The sequence below is a fragment of the Hypomesus nipponensis genome, chromosome 4 (genome assembly GCF_054491055.1).
Source record: "Hypomesus nipponensis isolate SF chromosome 4, ASM5449105v1, whole genome shotgun sequence".
In the NCBI taxonomy this organism is placed as follows: Eukaryota; Metazoa; Chordata; class Actinopteri; order Osmeriformes; family Osmeridae; genus Hypomesus; species Hypomesus nipponensis.
Window position 1 is genome coordinate 9,654,227 of NC_140364.1, and position 23,103 is coordinate 9,677,329.

Consider the following 23,103-nt stretch of genomic DNA (forward strand, 5'->3'; position numbering starts at 1 on the left):
GTGTGTTTGTGTATGTAACGAGAGAGAGAGAGCGTGTGGAAGTGGATGTGAGCACACCGGAGATGCCCTCCAGACGTTCACCAGGCAGGAGGTCCAGCGCCAGGATGGACGAGACACGCTCCACGTCAACGGTGTTTCTCACAGCCTTCTGATCCCACACCGGACCCCAAAACACTGACAACCCCCCCCCCCCCACCACCCACCCCCCACGGATCCAGCGGTCCCTCCGAACGCAGACAGAACCGAGAAAAGGACGTCGCTTTTTAACCTTCACAACCCCCCCCCCCCCCCCCCAACCAACCAGGTGTTATGTTGCGGCACATGTACGCCTGCCATTTGCTCTTATTGGCAGCTCTCCTGCTGGTGGCTGGCAGCAGTGGCGGGGAGCAGAGGAGAGGGGCGGAGGGCAGCACCAGCAGCACGGGGCAGGGTGGCGCAGGTGGCGGCAGCTCGGGCAGCAGCAACAACCGGAGGTACCACAGGGTGCAGCATGGACAGTGCACCTACACCTTCATCCTGCCTGAGGGCGAGGGCAACGGAGGCTCCTGCAGGGAGGGGAAGACGGCCGTTCACAACGCCAACGCGCTCCAGAGAGACGCGCCGCCGCTCGAACCCGACCTCTCCACCCAGAAGATCCAACACCTGGAGCACGTGATGGAGAACTACACCCAATGGCTGCAGAAGGTAAGAGATGGAGCTGGCGTTGTGAGGCGCAGATTTGAACGTGTCTTCAGACACTGTGTGACAAGGTGCCTTTTTTGTCCGCGCGTCTGCGCGTGTTTTGGTGGCTGTTTAGTAGAAGTTAAGGGCTGTCAGGTTGTGCTGTGGTCATGTCTGGGGCTGTTGTTTGTTTGGGTGTCTTTGTAAGAACTTCTGTTGGATGTGTGAGTCAGTAAGCGTCGAGAGCATTGTGTTTTATTGTGGTCATCTCAAGGACAGATCTATGGTTTAGTGGTTGGAACATTTATTTATCATGGCACCTTTTTTTCTCTCTGTGGAACAGACAGGACATATACAAACTCTCTCTTAAAACTCTTTTTAAACTTGAATATCAAGTCTTACAGACAACAATAAGGCTGGTTAAAATATATGCCCTGTTTTCACATGCAGAAATACCAGATGTTCACAAAATAATTGACCTCTACAAAGTAGTGTCACAATTACAAAGAATATGTAAGTGTTTGCAAGGACTGTGCTTGTGTTTCCCTCTTCACCCTGAGCAAATTCCTCACATTACCAGTTCCGTTCCGTAATGTGGCTGTCACAAAGCGCTATTGGTTATTTGTCAGTCATCCACAGTTCTCAAGTGTGCTGTCTTTTTAACGACAGGAAGTCAGACAGAGACCCATGGGACAGACTAAGAGAGAGAGAGGGGGAGGAAGAGAGACAGAGAAAGAAAGACAGAGATGGGGGAGAAAGCTCCCTCTATATACTTTCTCCCTCCATACCATTAGTCCATCTTCTGAAGATAGAAAGCAACATGGTGTTGTCATCACTGACAGTATTGTCACAGTGCAAAAAAGAGTGCACTGAATGATGAGTGTACATGAGGTGCAAAGTAGAGTCCAACAGTTGAAACCACGGAGAACCTATGGATTTAAAGCACAAGACTTGGCACTGTCAGCAATGTCAGGATAAAAGGTTTGAAGCATTTGAGAATATTGAGGGGCAATGCACAATAACACTCTGTGCATTGAAAGAGAAAGAACAATCAGAAAAAATTGCATTTAGAACTATACTTTTACTCATTGATTTGAAAAACTTTGTCTAGTTTCTCCTAATATTTTTATTTTATTTAAAGAAATATATTATTTGAGAGAGAGCCAAGGTCTGGTGTTGCCCATTTTTTAAGGTAACAAGAGTTGAAATTAATATAAACCTTTGGTAATGATGAGACTTTGTATTATTGAGCATGGACAGTGAGACCACTTTATTTATTTATGAATTCAGATAGGTGTTTATCGTTATGAATATGGTTTCGCTGTGATGTTAATGACTTAAGAGTTGTGAGGTCATGGCTGATAGCATTTGGCAGCAGAGTTGCTTTCTTAAGATTTGAGACTCCCCGTCTCCAAGGAGCTAGGCTATCTCCCTGAAATGAATACATGAATCAAATAAACAGACGCTAAATTCGGAAAACCAGCTATGCTGTACTTTTCACAATATTGTTACTCTCAAATAAGATTAGGGGGGCCAATCTGTGATAAATTGCTTTAAGTGTAATAGTTTATTTTTGTCTGTAAAAAACTTGGCATGGGGCGAACAAATAAATGCCCTTGTACAATGCACAATGGATTTGATGGATTACTCTGGAATTGTGGGATTAATTGAGCTGAACCTTGTCGATATTCGTTAGCTCGCTGTGGGCTCGTTAGCAACCCGAGTGGCCCCATTAAAATGGTTAGGGGCTGCAGTTTCCAAACAGTTGGTGTATTAGTGCTTTTCATCCAAGTTCAGGTTGACAGAATGCGTCATTCATGAGGGGCTGCCCACACGTTGTTACAGGGAGCTACAGAGTGAATTGGAAAGTGAATCACGTGGAAGTCCGTTCACATCAGCTGCACCTTTGGTGTCGTAATTTAGCAAAAGATCTGACCCCTGGGGCACATTTTTGTGGTTTTTAATTCACCAATTCATCTGTTGTTTAGAAAGAGGTATTTGTCTGAGACTTTAAACAAGCGCTCCAAAGGTCTGTAAGGGATAGCCGATGTAGCAAAGAGAATTCTGGGTGTTCCTGTAGGTTCTTCCGATTGAGCGTGGGTGTCAGCTGCAGTCATGGGTGAAACAACAGTCGTTTTATCTTCGTTCATTCCCAACGTTCTTCACCAGTCTGCGATTCCACAAATGATACTATAAAAACAGGCCAGCGGCAAATTTGCAGACTGGAGTTTTGACGAATGAGAGCTTTAGAAACACAGTTCCTCACATTTGAGACTGGGAGCAGGCAGAAGCATCTGCCATCACCCCTAATACCATCATGTTTCTTCCCTGACACCCCAGAGATCTCCACACACCACAGACATTTTTCAATGTGGAGGCAAAGAAATAAACATGTCTGATACACCGTGTCTTAACCCATAACACGGAAAGCTTGATCCCATAAAATGAGTATTTCCCTCACAATGTAGGGCAATTCTCTCTTTTAAAAGTACAAAGGAGCAAAAAAGGAAATGCAGCAGTAATATCACCAGCAGAACTGGAACAGGCATATTGAGAGGCAGGCCTCAAGCCCACAGTGAATGACAGTGGAATGATATTCCACCTTCTTATGACTAGCATCAGGACACAGTTAACATCAGACAGAAGATGAAGTGCCCTATCCTAGTCAGCCCATCTGTCTCAATAACAGACAGACAGTCGGCTTGTCAAAGGGAGAGCAGGCCCCAATACTACCCCAGCCACCCCTGATGAGAGCATCCACACAAGACAGCCTCTTACTACTACCTGCAATGCATGGGTACTGGTGGAGGGTGGTGGGGGAGGAGGGTTGGAGATGGTGCAGGGTGGGGGGGGGGAGCAGCTAGTGAGGGACACATTAACCATGCTGGGGTCTCCCCCTTCATGGAATTCAATTCACCCAGAGCAGAGCAGGTCCTGATAACATTCCTGTCCAGTCAAAGGTGCTGTCTGTTTGACCAAGGATTACCTCCCCAGCAGCCCTGGTAAGAAAAAGAGTGAACTGGATGAAACTGCCTCTGATCTTGGAGAATTTGTTGCCGTAAACTAGCCACGTAAGGCATGGTACACCCCCTCTCTCTGCTCCACTGGCCCTCTGGCAAGTTTGTGCAGATAGAGCTATTCTGTAAAGGAACAGTTCACTCAAATCAAAAATGTTAATGAAACATGCAAATGCATATTGAACATGGACTGTTTAACTTAAACAAACTAATTTTTAAATGATTATTCAAGGTCAATTCATGAAGAGTTTTACATGGGACTGAGATCATTAGCCACAGGATATGTATCCAAGATATCCTTTCCACTTGCCAGTCTTTCAAGGACAGATGAAACTAAGGCTAAGGTCTGCACCAGGGAGCCAAAAAGAGGCCTCTTCTCGTAAAACTGGGAATGATAGATGTTCACACGCCTGCTCTTAGTGGAGTCAGTAGAACGTGCTCTAGGCCCACGGATCTTGGAAAGGAAAGCATCCGCCATACTAAGCTGTTGAATTACAGGAGGAGAGTGGATATCAGTGCTATCATGTCCCTGCGAAATTCAAATTGTTCTGCCTTAGTCTGAACATGGTGATTATAATCTCTACAAATATTAGTATGCCCAATAGAAGACTACAACAGCCACCCTCCTCCCCTACACACACACAAGCCCCAATATGGTAATTTGGTTGATGCATGAGGATCTTTTAATGCTATCATGCTATCTGAGGGCCACACAACATGACTGGGGAACCAAGGAAAGAGCTGGCTATTTCAGGGACCGCTTCCATTCTATCAAAGTTTGTTTTTGCTGAAAATGCAAGCCAACACTAACAATCGGATGATGCAGAGCGCTGGTGAACGCGCAACAGACTAAAAAGCTCTTCCTTCCTGTCCCCCCGAACTTAAGACCATGGAAACAGCAGAAGAAACTGTTCTACAGCTGTCCTATGAAAGATTCATCTTTGCATTGCAATGATGAACTCGTTTTGCACAGAGAATAGAAAACAAGCTATGCCACAGTATTTCCACATGGATGTGAACATCGAGGCTGACATTGTTCATGTTTCTGACTTTCAGGAAAAGAAGCGTTTAGTATTTTTGTCACAGTCAATATGGCAGCACCCTTTGTACCAAGCTCCTTCTCCAGAAGTCATATTTCAACGCAGTCGTTAGCTCAGAACGCCGTTAGACATCTTGATGTAAGACAGAAAGGCCTCCTTAACTCCGAGTGCCAGGGGTTACGAAACCAGGATGAATGAGGGAGTACATTTTGGGAATAATTTTGCCCACGGCAGTCTTGACTCAGTTAGCATCATGCATGCAAGCAGTCCCACTTCCTGCATTTGCTTAATGAATCTCCCCAGTGGGTGCTTCAGCACAGGATTTATTCAGCTTTAATTGGAATATTATTATTGTATTTGGCTAGGTGTGTCTGGCATTTATTATGCTCCCAGTTTCAAACTTTCCTCTTCCTCAGCTGTCCTCACCAGGCCTTGTATGTGTGGTATAAATTGAGAATTTCCTGAGATTAATCTGCCCTCAGGCAGATTAATTTCTTTAAAAGTTCAAATTTGTCTTCTTTAGATTACAGAAGGTATTCAAACTAAAGGCTCGACATGGTGGTGCTCAGGTACAAGGCCTTTTTCACAAACTTCCTCAAGGAATGGATATTTACATTTAGAGAGATGCATAGCTTCTGAGAGATGGTGTATAATACATCTTTAGCACTGTGGTACGAGTGAACTATTGTGACTCAAACATAAGAAACTGTAGAAACCATTCCCACATTGTTAAATAACAAACAATACAACAAATCTGACTGCTCAAAATGCTCAAAAAATGCTCAAATCCTTTATGTGCTAAAGATGTTAAAATAATCCACTAGCAGCATGTTACAACTGAGTTGGAAAGTCAGATTATTGATTGAAGGAGTACTGTTGGTATGATGAACGTACATGAATTCACTTTCTAGTTCTCTCGCTGTCTGTCTCCCATCCATATGATGAGAACCCCTTTCAAGTTCAATTCAGTCCTGTGAAATTCCACCCCTTCCACCAAAGTGTGCCTTTCTACAGAGATGTCAGTTGAACAGCCGACAGATGTAGGTCTTCCAGACACAGCCATCACAGGAAGAGCATTTATGGATTCCTTGAGCCTTTTTTTGCCACGGGACAGAACACAGCAAATATAGGAACAGAAGGTTAAGCCTGCATGTCCATCTCTTTTTGAGTTCAGCACTAAAGTTTTATCCTCACAAACTCCTCTTCAATTTGACAATTATTAATCTGGGACAGATAAGGATAACTGCAAGGAGTCATGGGAAATTCCTGAAGCATCCCCATACACTGAACCCCTTCACCTCCCCTTCCCGTCCCTCGCCTCCCCCTCTTCCACACCCCCTGCCACAGATGTTGTCTTGTGAGTGGCTTTGTCTGTCAGCGCTTGTGAAGCTTGCCAAGAGTCCAGAAGACGCCGCTTTAAGTTATCTGGAGTTCAGTTCCTCCATCTGCCCCATGATCACCAATCAAAACATCGTAAGAAGCGGATGAAAGAGAGTAGACGGAGAGTTGAAGTTAAAACAGAGAGAGAGGTTTGGAATCAAACTGGCAGCAGAATATCGGAGAGCTAGTCAAAGGGCCTTATGGGGGAACATGTGGAGAAGAGAGCTAGGGAGAAGATAGAGGGAGAGGAGGACCAAGTGGCAGATACTGGGTGACACAAATATAGAGTTTCACATCTTCACAGACAGGGTTAGATTCTGAAGTGACTAATACTGGAACTGGAAGCTCCCCTATCTCAACTTGAGTGTCTCTGTTGGGATAGGAGCCTGATATCTCCTGCCTCCGTGTCACATTTGAAAATGACCTCAGTAATTGATCGTCTCTTCTGCCTCAGAGTGGGGGAGGAAGGGTTGTTGGAGAGCCGGAGGATGAAAGAGCTTTCGTAGTCCATATCTGCTGATGTATTAGCTCTGTAAGTATCAGAAGCAGCCATTTTATGGTAGGAGGGTTGGAGACGTTTTCGTAAGGCCGGGCTGCTCAGTCTCTCTCAGCTGTGGGTGGGTTTGCTCTTGTGCCTGCTATGCATCGGGTCCCCCGGCTCAGAGGGTTTAGATCTGAGACTGGTGCGACACTTTGTCTCCTTTCACACACATGCACACACACACACACACACACACACACACACACACAGCTCTGGAGAACATCTCACCCTTGTCCAGTGTTGTGTTTGGCCTTTCTGGGACCCAAGCCAGGCTTCTCACATTCCACACAATACCAGGGCTGCAGCTGGCACAAGCAAGCAGAGATAATTGGTGAAGATGCAGATAGAGTGCCTGGGCCCAAACTCTCACCTTGTCATAAGATATTATATATAGCACACTTACTTAAAATAGGAGTTCAGTCCTTACCTTAGCCTTTTGCTCTCGTGAAACACAGGGGTAGAGCACTACAACTTTTATTAGTGCATCCCTTTTCACTAGCAATGTCAGAGAGGGCTTCACATATGCCCATATAACTAGAATAAACCAACCTAAACCCTCAAGGAAGACAAGGAAAACTCAAAAAACTGGAAGCAACCTTGGGAAGAGCAATTCAGTGAGGGATCCCCTCCTCCAGAGATGGTCAGTGACACAGAGAGGTGCAGAGCATAGGCTGAACACAGTCATACAGTATAATCTCAGTTGCATTTCTGCTTCAAGAAGCATGGACCAAGCCATGTAGTCAGAATGGTAACAGAACAGACAATAACAAAACACAGCTTTGCTATGAACTTAACCTCTCAGTGCTGAGTCCTCTCCCTCAGACACAGGTGTTTGTTGTTATGCTGTGAGAAGGAGGGGATTAGTCACCTCTATGGCCCGAAGGCATGTCCTTTCCCACCTCAACCCAGAAGCACACGCTGGTGTGGATGGACGTCCAGACCAGGATGTCGAATGTCATCAATGGCTTCAGATGTTTGTGCTTCCAGACATGTTTGTCACGTAGCTACAAGCTGAGGTTGCGGAGGGTTAATCCATGGGTAGGCTCTTTGTGTGTGTGTGTGTGTGTGTGTGTTTGTGTGGGTGTGTGCGTGGGTGTGTGTGTGTGTGTGTGTGTGAGTGATATGATGGATGATGTGATAGCATCAGGGGACATCTCCAGATGATGTTTGGCCACAAGACATATACAGCAAGATAAATATACAGCAAGGATCTTCTACATTCATAATATTTTGAGATACTACTCATTCCTATAAACCGCTCATGTCTCAATGACAAGTTTGTGCTGTCTTACCATAAAGTTGAGTTGGGTCCAGAAATCAGATAATAGTGTTCTACTACTGTAGCCCAGTTTGGGGGTGAAAGTCCTGCAGTTCTGGGGTCTGGCTGGGCAGGATCACTGGATACCCCCCTGCTTGTTATTGTGCATACACACTTCAACTGATACTTCAGTCCGAGAAAGCTAAATAAACTGGCAGTTGGGTAGATGAAAGGGATTTAGGGCTGTGTATCCTCTGGCTTCTCTCTCTCTCCATCTCTCTCTGCCTCTCTAAGTTTGGAGCTGGGGTGACACCAGGCTGGGGTGTGTTGTTATGGGTTTGTACTGAGCCGTGCTGTGTAGCTAAGACTTGCGTGTCCACTGCGTAAGCCTAGCCGAGACGGGCAGTGAGGATTTCTCATTCTGCCTCAGACACCAAATGCACATCTACATCAGTTGATAGACTTGAACCTGTGAAAGAATAGAGTACACCGTATCGGCATTTGCGTGCATTTTACCTCCCCTGCAGAGCTCTGAACCGAGGTCAGGGTAAAGCAGTTCCATCTGCTGCGTGCTACTGTACCTCGTCCTCCTGCTCTGTTTGGATTGGATTGCTGCTCAGCAGTGCACTGGAACTGGGGGGAGAGGAGGTGTGTGTTTGTGTGTTCGTGTGTGTGTGCTTGCTTGCGTGTCTATCTGTCTTTCTGTGTTCAGCATGTATGTTTGCAGGAGTATGTGTGTAAGTGTGTGTGAGTGTGTGTGTGTGTGTGTGTTCCGAGTCACTGCATTCGGCAGTCTCCGTGATGCCACTGGCCCCTGTTGCACCTCATCAGTACCCTGCCCCAGGGCACGTTGACTACCGCTGTCAGCGCACTGCCGGGACATCAAAGAGCTCTGTCCAGCCCCGGCCAGGCCCAGATGATGCACGGCCCAGCCCCAGCCAGGGCACTGTGCGATGGGGAGATGAGGCAAGAAGGGCCTCATAGTTTGAAACTGATGTAATAGTGTCTCAACAGTGTGTGATGCATCCAGAGGAGAGGGAGGGAAAGGGCCCGTCCCGGAGAGTAGGGGTGCTCTGTGGGCGGGCTAGACCCCGTGGGAGGGGGGTCATTGAGAGGCAGATTGGAGGGTTGGGGATGGGGTGAGAGATGGGGCATGCTGGGTGTGCTGCAGCTTGCTGAAGAGGTTATTTTGTGGTGGGTGAGCCCTGGGTGAGAAGAGCGTGTGTATAAAGTGTCGACTCTTGTCTTGATGGGATGTTAGGGCTGAAGATAAACAAGGACGTGACTGTGAGAGCAACGCTGGCTGTCATTAAAGAGCCATTCGTTTTGATTAAAGATGGAAGCCTGTGGGATGGATGGAGCTGCTGTTACAGGCTGTGGTAGAACAGAAGGGGTGATCCTTGTGATTATGTCATTAAATAATATATTCCATATTCCCAAACTCACTTCCAAGACATCTTGCTTCGGCTCCATTTCATCTACAGTATGTGGTAAATGTGCTGGACGAGGAGCAGATACCGCTTGTGATATTTAAATGGAACCCTTCGTGAGGGTTTGGTGTCCCTATGTGTTTCAGGACTCTAGGCAAGAACAGTATGGATTGTGGAACTTCAGGATCAATTGGAAGGCCTCCGCCAGTCAGATCACAGACTCATTGTCAACCACATTCTGGCTTGGTTGGAAATGTTCCCATGTTGGAGAAAATCATTACATAGTAAAGCAAAGCCTGCCACTGCCCTCTCTCTCTCTCTCTCTCTCTCTCTCTCTCTCTCTCTCTCTCTCTCTCTCTCTCTCTCTCTCTCTCTCTCTCTCTCTCTCTCTCTCTCATTGCAGCTGGCACTGAACCCAGGGTTCAGACAACCAACCGGCCAACCGGGGAAGACTGGACTTTGTTTGGTTGTTTGGTTTTGTTTCCTCATTCCCCTGTCTTGGATGAATGCTTGTGTTTCCTCTCCCATACATACACATGCACATCATTAATTAGGGTAATTTAAGGGCTTGCTTTGACACAAGAGAGACCCTTGTAACTGAAGGATTTGCAAAAATATACATCCATGCTTTAAAATATTTATTTTCTCTCAAGATGAACTCACATGAATGATGGGAAGATGATTGTGCACACTGTAGGCTTGAGATGTGATCTAAACACAGAAAGTCTTAAAACGTAGAAAATGGTTGTCACCTCGATTAAAGGGCTGCTGATGGTTATCAGAAAAGGTTCAAGGGAAAACACTTACTTCTTGCTCCACTCCAGGACTAAAAACATCAATAAACTATAATAACAGATTTGATCAGACATGTTGCCACTGGAATATCCTCATACTAGACAGCCAAATAATCCCTGTCTAGACTCACACCAAAAATTCATTTTCAGAATCTTGATTGTAATAACAAGCAAATGTCCACATCACAGTGCCCGAATCAAAAAGAGAAAAGCAAACATTTCTGCTGGATGTGCTCCTCGGTGATCTTCAGAGAGAGACAAAGTTCAAAGCAAACTCTTTGTCCATCCATGCTTCTTCGGTCGAAACGAAAGCTCTGTTTTTAAGGCAGGATGTCAAAGATGAATTTACCCTAGTTTACATCAACAACTTCTAGCTTTTCTTGTTACATTGGCTCATGTCATTACTCATTCATTCGCTCCCTTGATCATGTTCCATGGAGTATGCCACTTCAATTAATTGTGTTGTATGTTTCTTCTGTTTTCCTTTCCTTCACGAGAGGTGTGACCCTGTTAAGTATTGCTTGATATTTTGGTTGGATACTGGACCAAAAGAAAGGAATGATGTTGATTCATGATACTTACCGTATTTAAGTCTGCAAAACCGTTACATTTCTTTAAGAGTTGTGTGTTTGATGTATGAGGTAAGATTGTATTTCAGGAGCAATATGTTTGGATATAGTTTCACCTTTCTCAGGCCTTTTAACATTGTACATGTTGAGTTGGTCCTGGTTACGTAAATTGTGATTTGGACTGCATTACCGACTGAAGCCATTTTAAAGTGAAGCGATGAATCACCTACCTTTGCTAAACAAGGTTAAAAGCTAAATATTCACAAATTGAAAGAGACTTGCTCAAACAGAAAAAAATCTCTTATGATGAAGTGATTCTTGATTACAGCAGAGGTTTGCATAATTTGCTTAAGCTTTGAGTCATTGTATTTCCATGTTTCATCATGGATGATAAATGCAAAGGTTTGAGTAAAGTTTGCTATTTATACAATATTCGTTATCCAGTAAATCAATTTGGAATATTCTGGAAATGCATTTTCCACATTGGTTTCAGAAATCGCAAATTGTTTCCAATGATTTGCAGTGAATATAATTGCCTTAAACGACTAAATGAAGGAGGGAAATCTATATTCGCCCACAACATAAAACATTATATTTCAGCATCTGAATTGGGAGTCCTAATTTGTCTTTATGTATGACTAAAGATTTGGGAGTATTAAAAACAAAAGAGAAAAGTGGTTCAGTTTCTCCACTGTTGTCAAAGTATTGAGCTGCAGAACCTTTTGATGGGTGGAAAGTTGTGTGCTTCTCTTTGCCAAATTTCAGGGCTTTTGGCTTTAAACGACTGGATTTACAGGGACGGATGGTGTGGTTTGAGGTTGTGTACACAGGACCAATTATAGACTTGGATCTGCTCACCAGTCTCATGAAACGGAATCAACATAATAGCATTCTGACAGAGATAGAGAGAGGGAGAGAGATATCCAGGACCACCCTAAATGTTCCATGAAAGATACTAAGATCTAATTGTGTGTGTGTGCGTGCGTATGTGTGTGTGTGTGTGTGTGTGTGTGCATGGAAAAGCATCGTTTGAGTAAATGTCTGGAAGCCAGTCTCGAGGTCAAAGGTCACAAAGGTTAACTGTGGTTCCAGCCCAAGCAGGCCCTGTCCTAATGCATATCTTTACAAAGCCCCTCTCCCTGTCTACTGGTGAGTTATGCACAAACACACCAGCAGCCGAAGCCAGACCAGAGAGAGAGACAGGTTTATACGGCTTTCTCTAGATTATACAAGCCATGAGGAGCGAAAGTCAGTCAAATTGCACCTCCTAAACTCCCGAACTATAAAACGTCCACAGAGTGAATTACAGCAGCAGGTTTCAGAGAGGCCTATCAAATTCACCCTCTTGTCTGTCGTTGGGTGATAAGAAGGCGTTGGTGTGTTTGCTGGCATTACTCCCAAGGTGCCTTACATTTTGGGGCGAGGTGCTGATGGGGTGTGACAAGGCCTAGGCCGTGTCCATTAGACAGTTCTCATACAGAACCACTAGGTGAGGCATCCCAGGCCCCCACAAAGACAGAGATAAGACTACAACTCGCATAGCTTCTCTACTGAACACTTAAAACATTCCAGGCCCATGCTTTAGGAACTTCTCAGTGGCTCTCATCACAACTGTTTAGAAAAGATCAAGACCCCATTTTGGCCGGATGCCATATTTAATGGGAAAATGCCAGAATTAATGGTAAACATTTTATCTTTAAGAATGATTTCAGGGAGGGTCGTGCTCTTTCCAGTCCCAGAGGTAACTTCTCTGCAGAGCTCTCAAGGATGATGCTGACTGGAGGTTTCTTCAATGAAGAAGAGGAGGCATCACACTTGAATAACCAGAGTTCAGGATCACACTCTAAACATCTCTCCTCATCCAAGATGAAGTGTTTTACTCTGTGTGTGAATGCTTTATCCATGTTGGAACAGCCTCTCCTGGACATCTTCAACGCAAATACGTCCATTAACGAAGGACTTTTAAATCACTGCCCAGCACTCATAAACCTGCTAAGGGAACAGGGACATGTCTGGACATGTTGCATAGGCTGTGTTTGAGGACCACTTAACGGGGTGAAGGAGCCCTGTCCGGACGCCACAACTAGGCGAGGTCAACTTGTCACGCAGCGTCGTTAGTGAAGTCCCCTCCAGAACAGAACTGCTCTTTAAACCTTTAGGCCTTTTTGCTCAAGTAGCATTTTGGGAAACATAAAGTTGTGTTTATGTGGCTCTCACTTAGCTAACGGTTGATTATGTCAAACGAGGGCAGAGATTTAGTAGTTCTAAAAGCGGGCCTTAGTGTTATTACACCTCCAGGAATGTCCCCCTTGGTATAAATCTACTTTTGTCACCTTTGAAAAGCCACAGAGAAAGAGATGGAGGGAAGAGTGGGGGTGAGATATATGGCCTATTTTCATTTTCATGGGAAGCGGTGTTACATTTTAATTTCTTTCCGGTTTCAAACTGTGAAACATGGCAAAACGTTTTGACTTAGAGACTGACAGGCAGGATTAATGCTGAAAAGGCACACAGAACATAGAGGAAGCACAGGCATTGCAAATATCAAGAGAAAAAGGTGCAAAAATACAAAGGTCTACTCATCTTTTCCTTAGTCTTCAGCATTTGCAACCGTATCAGGCAATTAGCCTACAATGCCCTTTTATCCCCAGTAGACTTGATAATGATACCCGGCCCAGGTAAGAGGTTAAACCTGACTCCATACTTGTAAGTGACCTCCACTTATTTGGGGTGACCCCTAGCTGGTGGGCTACGTGGAGATCCAAACCAATGCTCCAGCTGCAGCTAAGTCAAGTTGAACTGCATGTTCCAAAAACTCCGTTTTGTACAAAATTCCTTCCTCCATTTCGAGTGGAGGTTTTTCAGACATTTATGATGATTTGTTCATCAGCCTACAGACATATCTGCTGCCTTTTAACAGCAGCTTTATTCCCCTTTCCATTCAAATCAGGTTACAAGCTCTGAACTGATTTTTGTTTGGTCGTCTTGTTGGTTTTCCCACCTTGTCAAATATCACTGAGAATTAATCTTGGCACTGAAACAATACCCCTTGGTAGATGAAAGCACTAGTTTTGTACGCACTTACAATCTTTTCCAACTCTGACTAGAATTCCTCTCAGTTTTCTTCCATCCACTGGCAATGATAAACATGACTTGTTTTTTCTTTCTGTCTCTGTTTTGTAGCTCTACACCGCTCCTCAGAATAAAACACAACATGTTTGTAGTAGGGCTATGTACAGCCAAATAACTTGACACCCACATCGGACAGATTTACTGCTTCCCATGCGAGATATTTTTACATGATGGGCCTATGTTTGTGTAATCTTGTTTCTCCTTGGTACTTTCCATGTATGACCCCTGTCTAGATTACCGTAAGTCGTGAGTCAAACACACACACACACATACATACACACCCACACACACACACACACACACACACACACACATACACCCGCCATGAGCATCCGTTGTCTGGTTTTGGGTTTCTGCAGACCACTCCGTCATGTCGACCTCCTCTGTCAAGGTGACTCACCAGGTGCGAATCATAGAACACTGTGGAAAGTGTCCTGTAGAAAGTGCTCAGTAGAAAGTGTTCTGTAGAAAGTGTTCTGTAGAAAGTGCTCTGTAGAAAGTGTTCTGTAGAAAGGCAATGTGTGCCTTGGTCGAGCCTCAGGTTGGTCGTTCGTCTTTACACTTTTTGCTGCACTGATCCCACTGACATCCCCATGTATTGCCATCTCCTTTGAGAAAACTCACCTCCAGGTTGTTTGAGCTCCCCGTCCAGAACAGATTAGCAAACAGTCATAAAAGCTTCCAAGCTACAAATAAGCTTTAGAGAGAGCTAGCTTTGAAGATATGTTTAAACAGTTTATCTAAGATGTGACATGAGCCAGAGGTTATCCGTTCAGGCAAAATCTGCTCAAACAATGTTAACATATTCCTTATCACAAGTCAGTGCAATCCACTCGAATATCTGAGTTCTGACCGCTACGGTTTGGGACTCCTTCATGTTCCTTCCAACACCTTGGGCTGAGTCTTTGGAGCTTCTCTCGAAAGTGACACTTATGTCAGTCTGTGGTACTTCCCAGCTAAGGGAGTCATATTGTATCTGAAAGCAAGAGTAAAACAACGCTTTGTTTAGCTTTGAAAAGGCATCCAAGAACGGATAGGACACTACAGACATCACAGTTGCGGTTGGCTGATACTGGTGATGAACCATTAGAAAGCTGTCGCAGTGTGCTAGTGAAAGGACCTGTTTCTAATATATATATGTTATGATGGTCTGTTCACGTCCTGGTTGATTCAATTGTTGAACAACTTCCATTATGTTTGTACGAAAGTTATTTGACAGGTCTCTTTGTCATGGCCAGTCTTATAAATGCGCCTAAGACTGCCATGCAAAATGTGTTTTCACTCAATCATCTTGAAGGACCTTGCCTAACAGATGCAATGGCAGCCAAGTATACATTTGTTCTTTCGTTTTTGAAACATTGCGGTCACATCCATCGTATCCAAACCAAATGTAGTTTTCATCCTTGATGTCTCCACGTTGAAATGTAATTTCAACATTTATGTTTTGCAACGCACTGACATGAAAGGAGCACAAACCTATCATTCGCCAATACCGTTGAATAAACGTGCATCATGTCCTCATGTGAATAAAGGGTTACAGTCATTTCATTGTAATAAAAGAAACTTTAAAAGGGTTTAAGAAATGTAACAAAATGCAAAAGCACTGCATTCTTCCAGTCAGCTCTGAAGCCTATCAGGAGAATGAAAGGGTTGCCTATCACCGTGCCTGACTGTTATCTTCTGATGTGAGTCACACAGCCCAAGTAGATACCAGTGGGGATACACATGTAAGGTCCCTTTGACCAAGTAGTCCCATGGGCGTCCCCGGACATCAACCCCTCATGTGATAATAGGAACAATCTGTACCTTCAGAGAGATGGAAAAACAAAGTGAGAGAATGTGATGGTGTCACTAAGCATCTCGCAGTGAAAATATTTTCCTTCGCACTCGGGCGAGTGGATCTGGGCTGGTGACGTCTGCTTGTATGCTGTCTGGTTCGCTCAGACGAGGGCCTGTGCACCAGGAACATTTGCTGAGTAAGGGCATCAGCCAGCAGGGAATGTGGTGACACGGTCATGTTTGGAACAGGATCGATGTGTATCTGAAAACAGACTGTGAGCTCATGTTGCGGAGGTGGTTTGAAACCGGCCTTGCGATGAAGGAGCCCTAATTGAAAGTGAATCCCTAAAATTGACCTCAGATCAAAGATATCCTCTTGGTTAAATGGAAGACCAGGGCAAAAAGAGGAAAAAACTCTTCATGAAAAAGATTGAGTGTGTTCACTTAATGTTTGGATCTCACCATGAAAACCATAGGACACCATGACTGGACACCATGACTGGACACCATGACGGCCCTGCTGCTTAATCCCCATGAACAATCGATCCAATCCCTCCCCCAGTCCTCTCATCCCTCCGCTGGGTAGGGAGATAAGGATGAAAGAGCGCTTTCAAGATAAGCCTGGGTGAATATCTGGCCATCTATGTCTTTTCCTTCCTTAACTAATGACCTACATCTGGATCCACCTATCTTTTTACAAACTCATTCTTCACTTGGGTGGTTCCACTCAAGGGCTTGAGATGTTTTGTGTTTGCTGAAAGTTTGGGGTAAAGCATCAAATCATCTCAATCGATGACTATGAAATACTGACGCTGAAAAGAAAGGCTTTGAAGAAAGTACACGAGGGAATGTATTGATTGAAGAATATGAGAGATCTATAAATATGTTTATGTCTAAATGAAGGTGTCTTGAAGTCATAAAGCATCGTTGTTCTGAGTGATATTCTGCAACATGCAATGGAATACTGTGATGGTGTTATACATAGTTTGAAAGGATCCGAAAGGTTTCTTGATTTTGAAGGTGCTCTTATGTCTATGTTTTCAAATGAGACATTTTGCTGTCTGTATGACTTTGGGGGCATTTTTCTCTGTTATTTTGTTTGATTTAGATTGAGAACTACATTAAAGAGAGTATGAAGACTGAGATGGCTCAACTGCAGCAGAGCGCGGTCCACAACCACACGGCGGCCATGTTGGAAATGGGCACCAACCTCCTCTCCCAGACAGCAGAGCAGACACGCAAGCTGACGGACGTGGAGACACAGGTACAAACCTCCCCCTCTCCTCTATAAACCATAAAAATATATCCTTTACATAAAAAAACTGCATGGAAACGACATTTGAATTGCCCTTTATCTACCGCCATCCCCTCCCCCTCTACACAGGGTCTATGCCACGCACCATTTCAACAACTATTCTGCATGAAGCCACCCCTAAAATGCTGAAGGGGGGGGGGGATTACAGGCCAAAGACAATATGGATGCCTAATAAATATCTACTCAGACGCTATATGTAATGTGCACATGTCTGTTTCCAGCTCTCTCTGGGAGCTTGAGAAAGCGACAAAAGGAGATCGTCTGGGGGGGACATTACTTTTTGCTGATGTGTTAAAAAAAATACATTTACTGAGCAATACTTGTGTAGTCTCTCTTCCTGTGCACCTCAGTCAAGTATTATCCTGTGTCAATAATCAGTCTCTCATATTATTTCAAGCAAGAACTTATATTTCTGACCCACACTGTTTGGATTGAAGTATCACCACTGTGACAGAGGAAACCACTGAGCTGTGTGTGTCCTGGGGCAGGTCCTGAATCAGACATCCAGGCTGGAGATCCAGCTGCTGGAGAACTCTCTCTCCACTAACAAGCTGGAGAAGGAGCTCATGGTCCAGACCAATGAGATCAGCAAGCTCCATGAAAAAAATGGGTAATTTTTTTTTTCAAACAGTTACTTGCAGATTTATGTTTCAAACGTTCTTGGCAGATACCAAACCTTCCATACTATTTTAGTTATTTCAACTGCAGCCGACTTTAATATATGTTGTACTGATAATAAAAGAATGGGCTGTCGCAGATTTTGTCGTTCAATGGACAAGGTTTACGTTGGCAAAAGCTGGAGAGAGGTCTAAGTGATAGATGCCGAACTCGAGCCTCCGTTGAGGATAGTTATGTGGATAGGCAAGCAAGACCAGTATCCCCAGCAACACACATCAGCACGATGATGAGGACATATGGTCCTTCCTCCACACACCAGCTCAGTTAAGTGTGTCATTTACCATGAAACAGGATGCTGGGTCCCCTCATGTAAATGTCAAACATTATAAACGGTATGAGGCTATATTTTCCTAGGATGTTGCAATGTTGTCTAATGAAAATGGCTTTTGGATGGCTTCTCCTAGTAGTCTGTATGTTGATTGGACCAGTGGGATTATTTTTAATCATCTGTTTAAAAGCTTTGTCCCTGGCGTCCATTGGTCTTCTGCAGTCACACAGCTGTACATGTCCTTAACATCCATATGACTAAAACAGCTTCCTAGGAAAGAAAATAGAGCAAAATGACATATACTTTCTTTTATGTTGCTGCTGTGCTTTAGGAAAGTTGGATGGATTCCTGCTCACATTTTCCAAAACTTGAACAATTCTGAAATCAAATCATAGTTAAAAATAATAAATGGCATGATTTGAGAACAGATTATGAATTTTTGTGTCAGTCAATATCATCTTTCAGGCAGAAATTGTAAAACGCATGACTATAGGATACAGTTATAATGGCTTACGTGTAATCAGTGATGATGAAATGTAAGTATGTTTATTTTGTGTGTGTATCTCATGGCAACTAAGCCGGCTGACATAAACAGTCAGCTATGTTATAAACACACAGAACATGGTTAGGTTCCCGAAACACACCCTGGCACGGTCTTCTCTCATTTCAATAAGTACGAGTGAATACCACTGTACAGTATATTTTGGACTCTGACCTTATCCGCAAACAGAGACAATCCTGTTCTCCTCCTCTCCATCCGCTCCTTCTTTCCCTCACCCTTCTCCCTTGACCCTCCTCCCCAGGTTCCTGGAGCAGAAGATGCAGGAGATGGAGTCGAGGCACCGTGAGGAGCTGGACGTCTTGAGGGAGGAGAAGGGCAGCCTGCAGGTCCTGGTGGGCAGGCAGAGCGGAGTCATCCGGGAGTTGGAGACCCAGCTCAGCCGGGCCACAGGCAACAGCAGCGCCCTGCAGCGGCAGCAGCAGGAGATGATGGACACGGTGCACAACCTTCTCAATCTCTGCTCCAAAGACGGAGGTATGGGACCGTACCACACGGAAGGCATTTACATTTAGTCATTTAGCAGACGCTCTTATCCAGAGCGACTTACAGTGAGTACAGGGACATTCCCCCTGAGGCAAGTAGGGGGAAGTGCCTTACCCAAGGACACAACGTCATTTTGCACAGCCGGGAATCGAATCGGCAACCTTCTGAGTAATAGCCAGATTCAGCCGTGATAACCCGCTCAGCCATCTGACTCCCTACTAAGGCACATAATCTGGAGTTCTTTGAGGTTTTTATCATACCAAAGACAGGGTCTAACTAATGACACACAGCTTGTTGTATGAGTCCAAGTCAATACATCTGCTGTTTGACCAAGAGTACACCCTTCTGCCTGGTCTCAGATTGGGTTATTCAGTATCTTCAGTCAGTAACGACTGCTGCAACTGGACGGAAGCTTGTCATCCAGAGAGGAATCCCTGTGATGTCACAGCCCCGTTACACGCTTGCCTGTTTTACTGGCGTTGAAGCTGTCATGCCCTTTTTCTATAAACCCTGCTTCGTACTGTGAGACGAGGAAATCTCCTTTCCCTGAAAACTTCGCCTGAGTGAGCAGTTTCAGAGATTCCTCTCCTCCAAGCCACAAGCCTCACTCTCATCACTCAGTGTGTTGCTCTCTTTACCGTAATGGCTTACCACGCCTCAGCATATTAGGGGCTGGGGTTGACGCTTTAGTGAAACGTCAACCGTTTGACAAATAGACTTCCTTCGTGTCTCCCCCCGTCCCCTCTGGACTCACCGCTTGACCCTCACAGCAACTCGACCCTCAGGTTTAGCCAACGCAGTGAACTCATTACCCCCTTCCCCACAGCAGAGCCTCCGTCCCCCATCCCAAATAAACCTTCCTGGTCCCATGTCTGCTCTCAGATCGCATTGGTCACATGTGACTTCATGTGAAGGTCCAGGTTGGGGATTGGTGGCGTCGTGGAAACGGAGTTCCCCTGTGCATGTTTGCTACTTCCTCCTGTGACGCCTCAAGACCCCACAATGCTTCCTGTGCCTGACATCCACTTCCTGTGCCTGTCGGTTATGTCAGGCGGTACATGAGAAGACGTGACTGGATGTGACTGGACACATTAGAGGAAAAGTGTAGCGCATGATAAACACATGCTTCATATTAATCCCATTGTAATCTAGCTTTAATGATCCATGCCAAGAAGGTCAATGACTTTTCAGAGTTTTCTCTTTCTCGTGGTTCTGGCAGTAGATCTTTTTTTACGCTTAGAGGAAGTTTTGAGTTTCAATCAGTGACTCCATGATGCTGATCCAAAATGATGTGGTATTATTTATCTTTTGAAAGTCATTAATTGATCAACAAAACAAATAACTCTGTGTCATCAGTTTTAAATAATTCACAAAGGCAGCTTAACTACCATCTTGTTGCCTAGTCGGCCATTTTACGTGCCTGTCAGCCCCTCAGCCATGATTAGTGGCTGTTTTAAAGAAAAGCGATAGAAATGAAACATGGCCACCGCTGCACTGTGGTTGGTCGCTTTCTCCTTGGAGGTGGCTCTGAGGGCCAACCGGGTGCCGGGGGTCGCCCTCCTCACCCCAGGATGAATAATTCAAGTTGTAATGGCTCCTGAGGGAAAGCCTGTCTGTCCGAGGTGAGGTCTCACTGATTAGTACAGACCGGCAAGCACAGAGCTATCCCATCTTCATCATAGTAGCAAAAGCTAAGAGCCACAAAGTTCATTTTCTCTTTTTTTTTAGGTGGGGGGATTGAGGAGTGTGTGTATGTGCGTGTGTGTGTGTGTGTGTGTGTATGTGTGTGTGTGTGTGTGTGTGATGAGGAGATTCCATTGTTTGTTTTCCAAACGGATACTTGTTTTTGTTTGGGGAGGGTTAGCATCTCATGCCATTGTATGGCGTCTGCCTGCGTTAGCCTCTGTTTGGAAAACTGAACCGTAGCATTTCCTTTGGAGCTGGGATTCAAATCATTACTGACAGTTACTGTTGGGGAAAAGAGGCCTTCTCTGAGCAGGGAGTTCATCATTAGAAGTCTCAATAAACATTAACCACAACTACAAACTATTATCTCTTTGTTAAGAGTAGCTAAAGTATGTATTTTCCACAGCTGGATTATGAACTCCTGTACAGCCATCCTTTAAGTGGCCAGATGCCGTTTACTGAGCTCACGTTTTAGGCTGTAACTATTACCTAAAACCTTAGTAGAATGCAATGAGCCAAAGCACGTTATTAGCGGTAATTGACCTCAGCATTGGAATGCTCCTCAAAAAATCTCTGGCCGCTAAGTATGAATTCGTTTTACAGTATTCTATGATCCAACTTAATGAATGGCATCAATCATTTTTACAGCGGGGATACTGCTGTCTGGCGGGAGGGAGATCCTATTTTAATTCCCGGCATTTCGCTCACGCTGCGGGTACAGTGTTCGCTGTAGAATAAACGATCATTTAGCCTCTAGTGAAGCCCTTTTATGACTCACAAAATACCCATGTTTTGAACCGTGCATGCCAGACTTTGATGGAGCAAAACCTGATGCTGTAATGACATAGAATAGCAACACTAGGTTTTTCACTCTGTGCCATTTTGTCTGTTTGCTCTTTGTGCTGCATTCATGAGGTCTTCTCTGGAGAAATGTAACAAACAGTTCAGCATAGACCAGTGGGCATAGCCTGCCAAGCTACAATGACCATATGAAGCCTGTTTATAAATCTCAGGCAACACTGGAGTATCTCCAGACAATATTCTCTTGACCTTGCTGGCATCTGTTTGATTTGTTGTTTCTAAAGGTCAAGTTTGGTCCACTTTTGAAAGTCTTAAGTTAATTCATTAAGATTTAGTATAGTACCTTAAGGGTCTTCCATGATGGTCGGGGTCCGCAGGGAACCATGGGAATCCTCCAGGGCTTCTGGATGGTCCCTGGGGTACGTTTGGCTCGCCCCGGGACAAGCAACAGTCTGTCTAAACTCCCTGTATCAGTCTCTGTGGGTCCATTTTCACTGATTTGGCAAAGAGACTGATTTATGCAAACACCCTAGCCCTTCTGTCCTGTTCACATGAACCCCCTACTGAATACGAGTCCCCACTGAACCAGGAAATATTTGTCTGTAAATAAATATTGGGACATAAATAACATTTGCAGAGTCGGCCTTCACACTGTTCAAGGGTGCCGCTCCAATGGCAGTCGGTCCCGATGCTGAGCGTCTTCCACCCAGTTGGTCCCGGCTTGTTGAGAAGTTGTTCTGACTGTGAGTTGACAATGTGGAGCGTGAGTCCAAATCAGCCCTTCCAACAGAGACCCCTTAGACCGCTTGAAGGCGTCCCAGTGACTCCCTCCCTCTGTTTCATTGTAGCCTGACAGTGCTGTCTTTTGTTGTGTTAGACTCCACAAGCACAGGGTCCCACTCTGTCAACCTGTCACAACGGGAGACTCTTGTCAGTGACATTCAATACTTTGTCAAAATGGCCGACAAAAAGTGCCCTAATGAGTGGCCTGCTTCCTTTGCCGAGTGTCAGACTCAGTTGGGGGGGATCAAAGGGAGGTTCAAGGATCGCTGACACATTTCGCTTTCTCAGTGACATTCCCTCTGTGTAAACAATCTGAAAAGAAAAAACAGTGGTGCGAAAACTGAGATGTTCCACTCATTTGGGAGAAAGAAAAAGAGAGAGAGGGCCATGGTAGAGAGAGAGAGAGAAAGAGAGAGAGAGGGGGGGGGGGGGAGGGAGGGAGGGAGGGAGGGAGGGAGGGAGGGAGGGAGGGAGGGAGGGAGGGAGGGAGGGAGGGAGGGAGGGAGGGAGGGAGGGAGGGAGGGAGGGAGGGAGGGAGGGAGAAAAGAGAAAAAAAATCGGAAAGGAATTTCAATAGATATAACAAGAACTAGGAGGGTAAATACAAACCACTTGTTATAACAGGAACTTGAAATTTATAGCTTGTAGTATTTTGTACTCAGCCCCCTTGCTTGGTTTCAAAATAATGCCGCCATAATTATCCACAGATGGAAATGTCTCCAGCTGGCTCTATGACCAGACCTGTCAGCATCAGGGGCTGCTCTGTCAAAGAGCGGGAGATCACCAGAGCAGATGAACAGCTTCTCTCTCCTAATAAGAACGGCTGTCAGTCAGTCTCTCTCTGATGCTATCTTCAAGTTACGGGATACTCACAGTGAGATCCCGTTGTCCCAGTCCAGCTTCTGCCTTGCCTTTAGCCTCCAACAT

The 23,103-nt window shown here is 44.9% G+C and overlaps 1 protein-coding gene across 1 annotated transcript in view; it reads left to right on the forward strand.

Annotated features, from left to right (window-relative positions):
- Positions 1-309: 309 nt before the first annotated feature.
- Positions 310-23,103, forward strand: part of angpt1 (angiopoietin 1) — a 38,814-nt gene continuing 16,020 nt past the window's right edge. Inside the window, exons 1-4 of the mRNA XM_084696310.1 lie at positions 310-684; positions 16,709-16,864; positions 17,404-17,525; positions 18,665-18,897. Of these exons, the coding sequence (XP_084552436.1) occupies positions 310-684; positions 16,709-16,864; positions 17,404-17,525; positions 18,665-18,897 (886 nt within the window). The remainder of the gene's footprint in view (positions 685-16,708; positions 16,865-17,403; positions 17,526-18,664; positions 18,898-23,103) is intronic.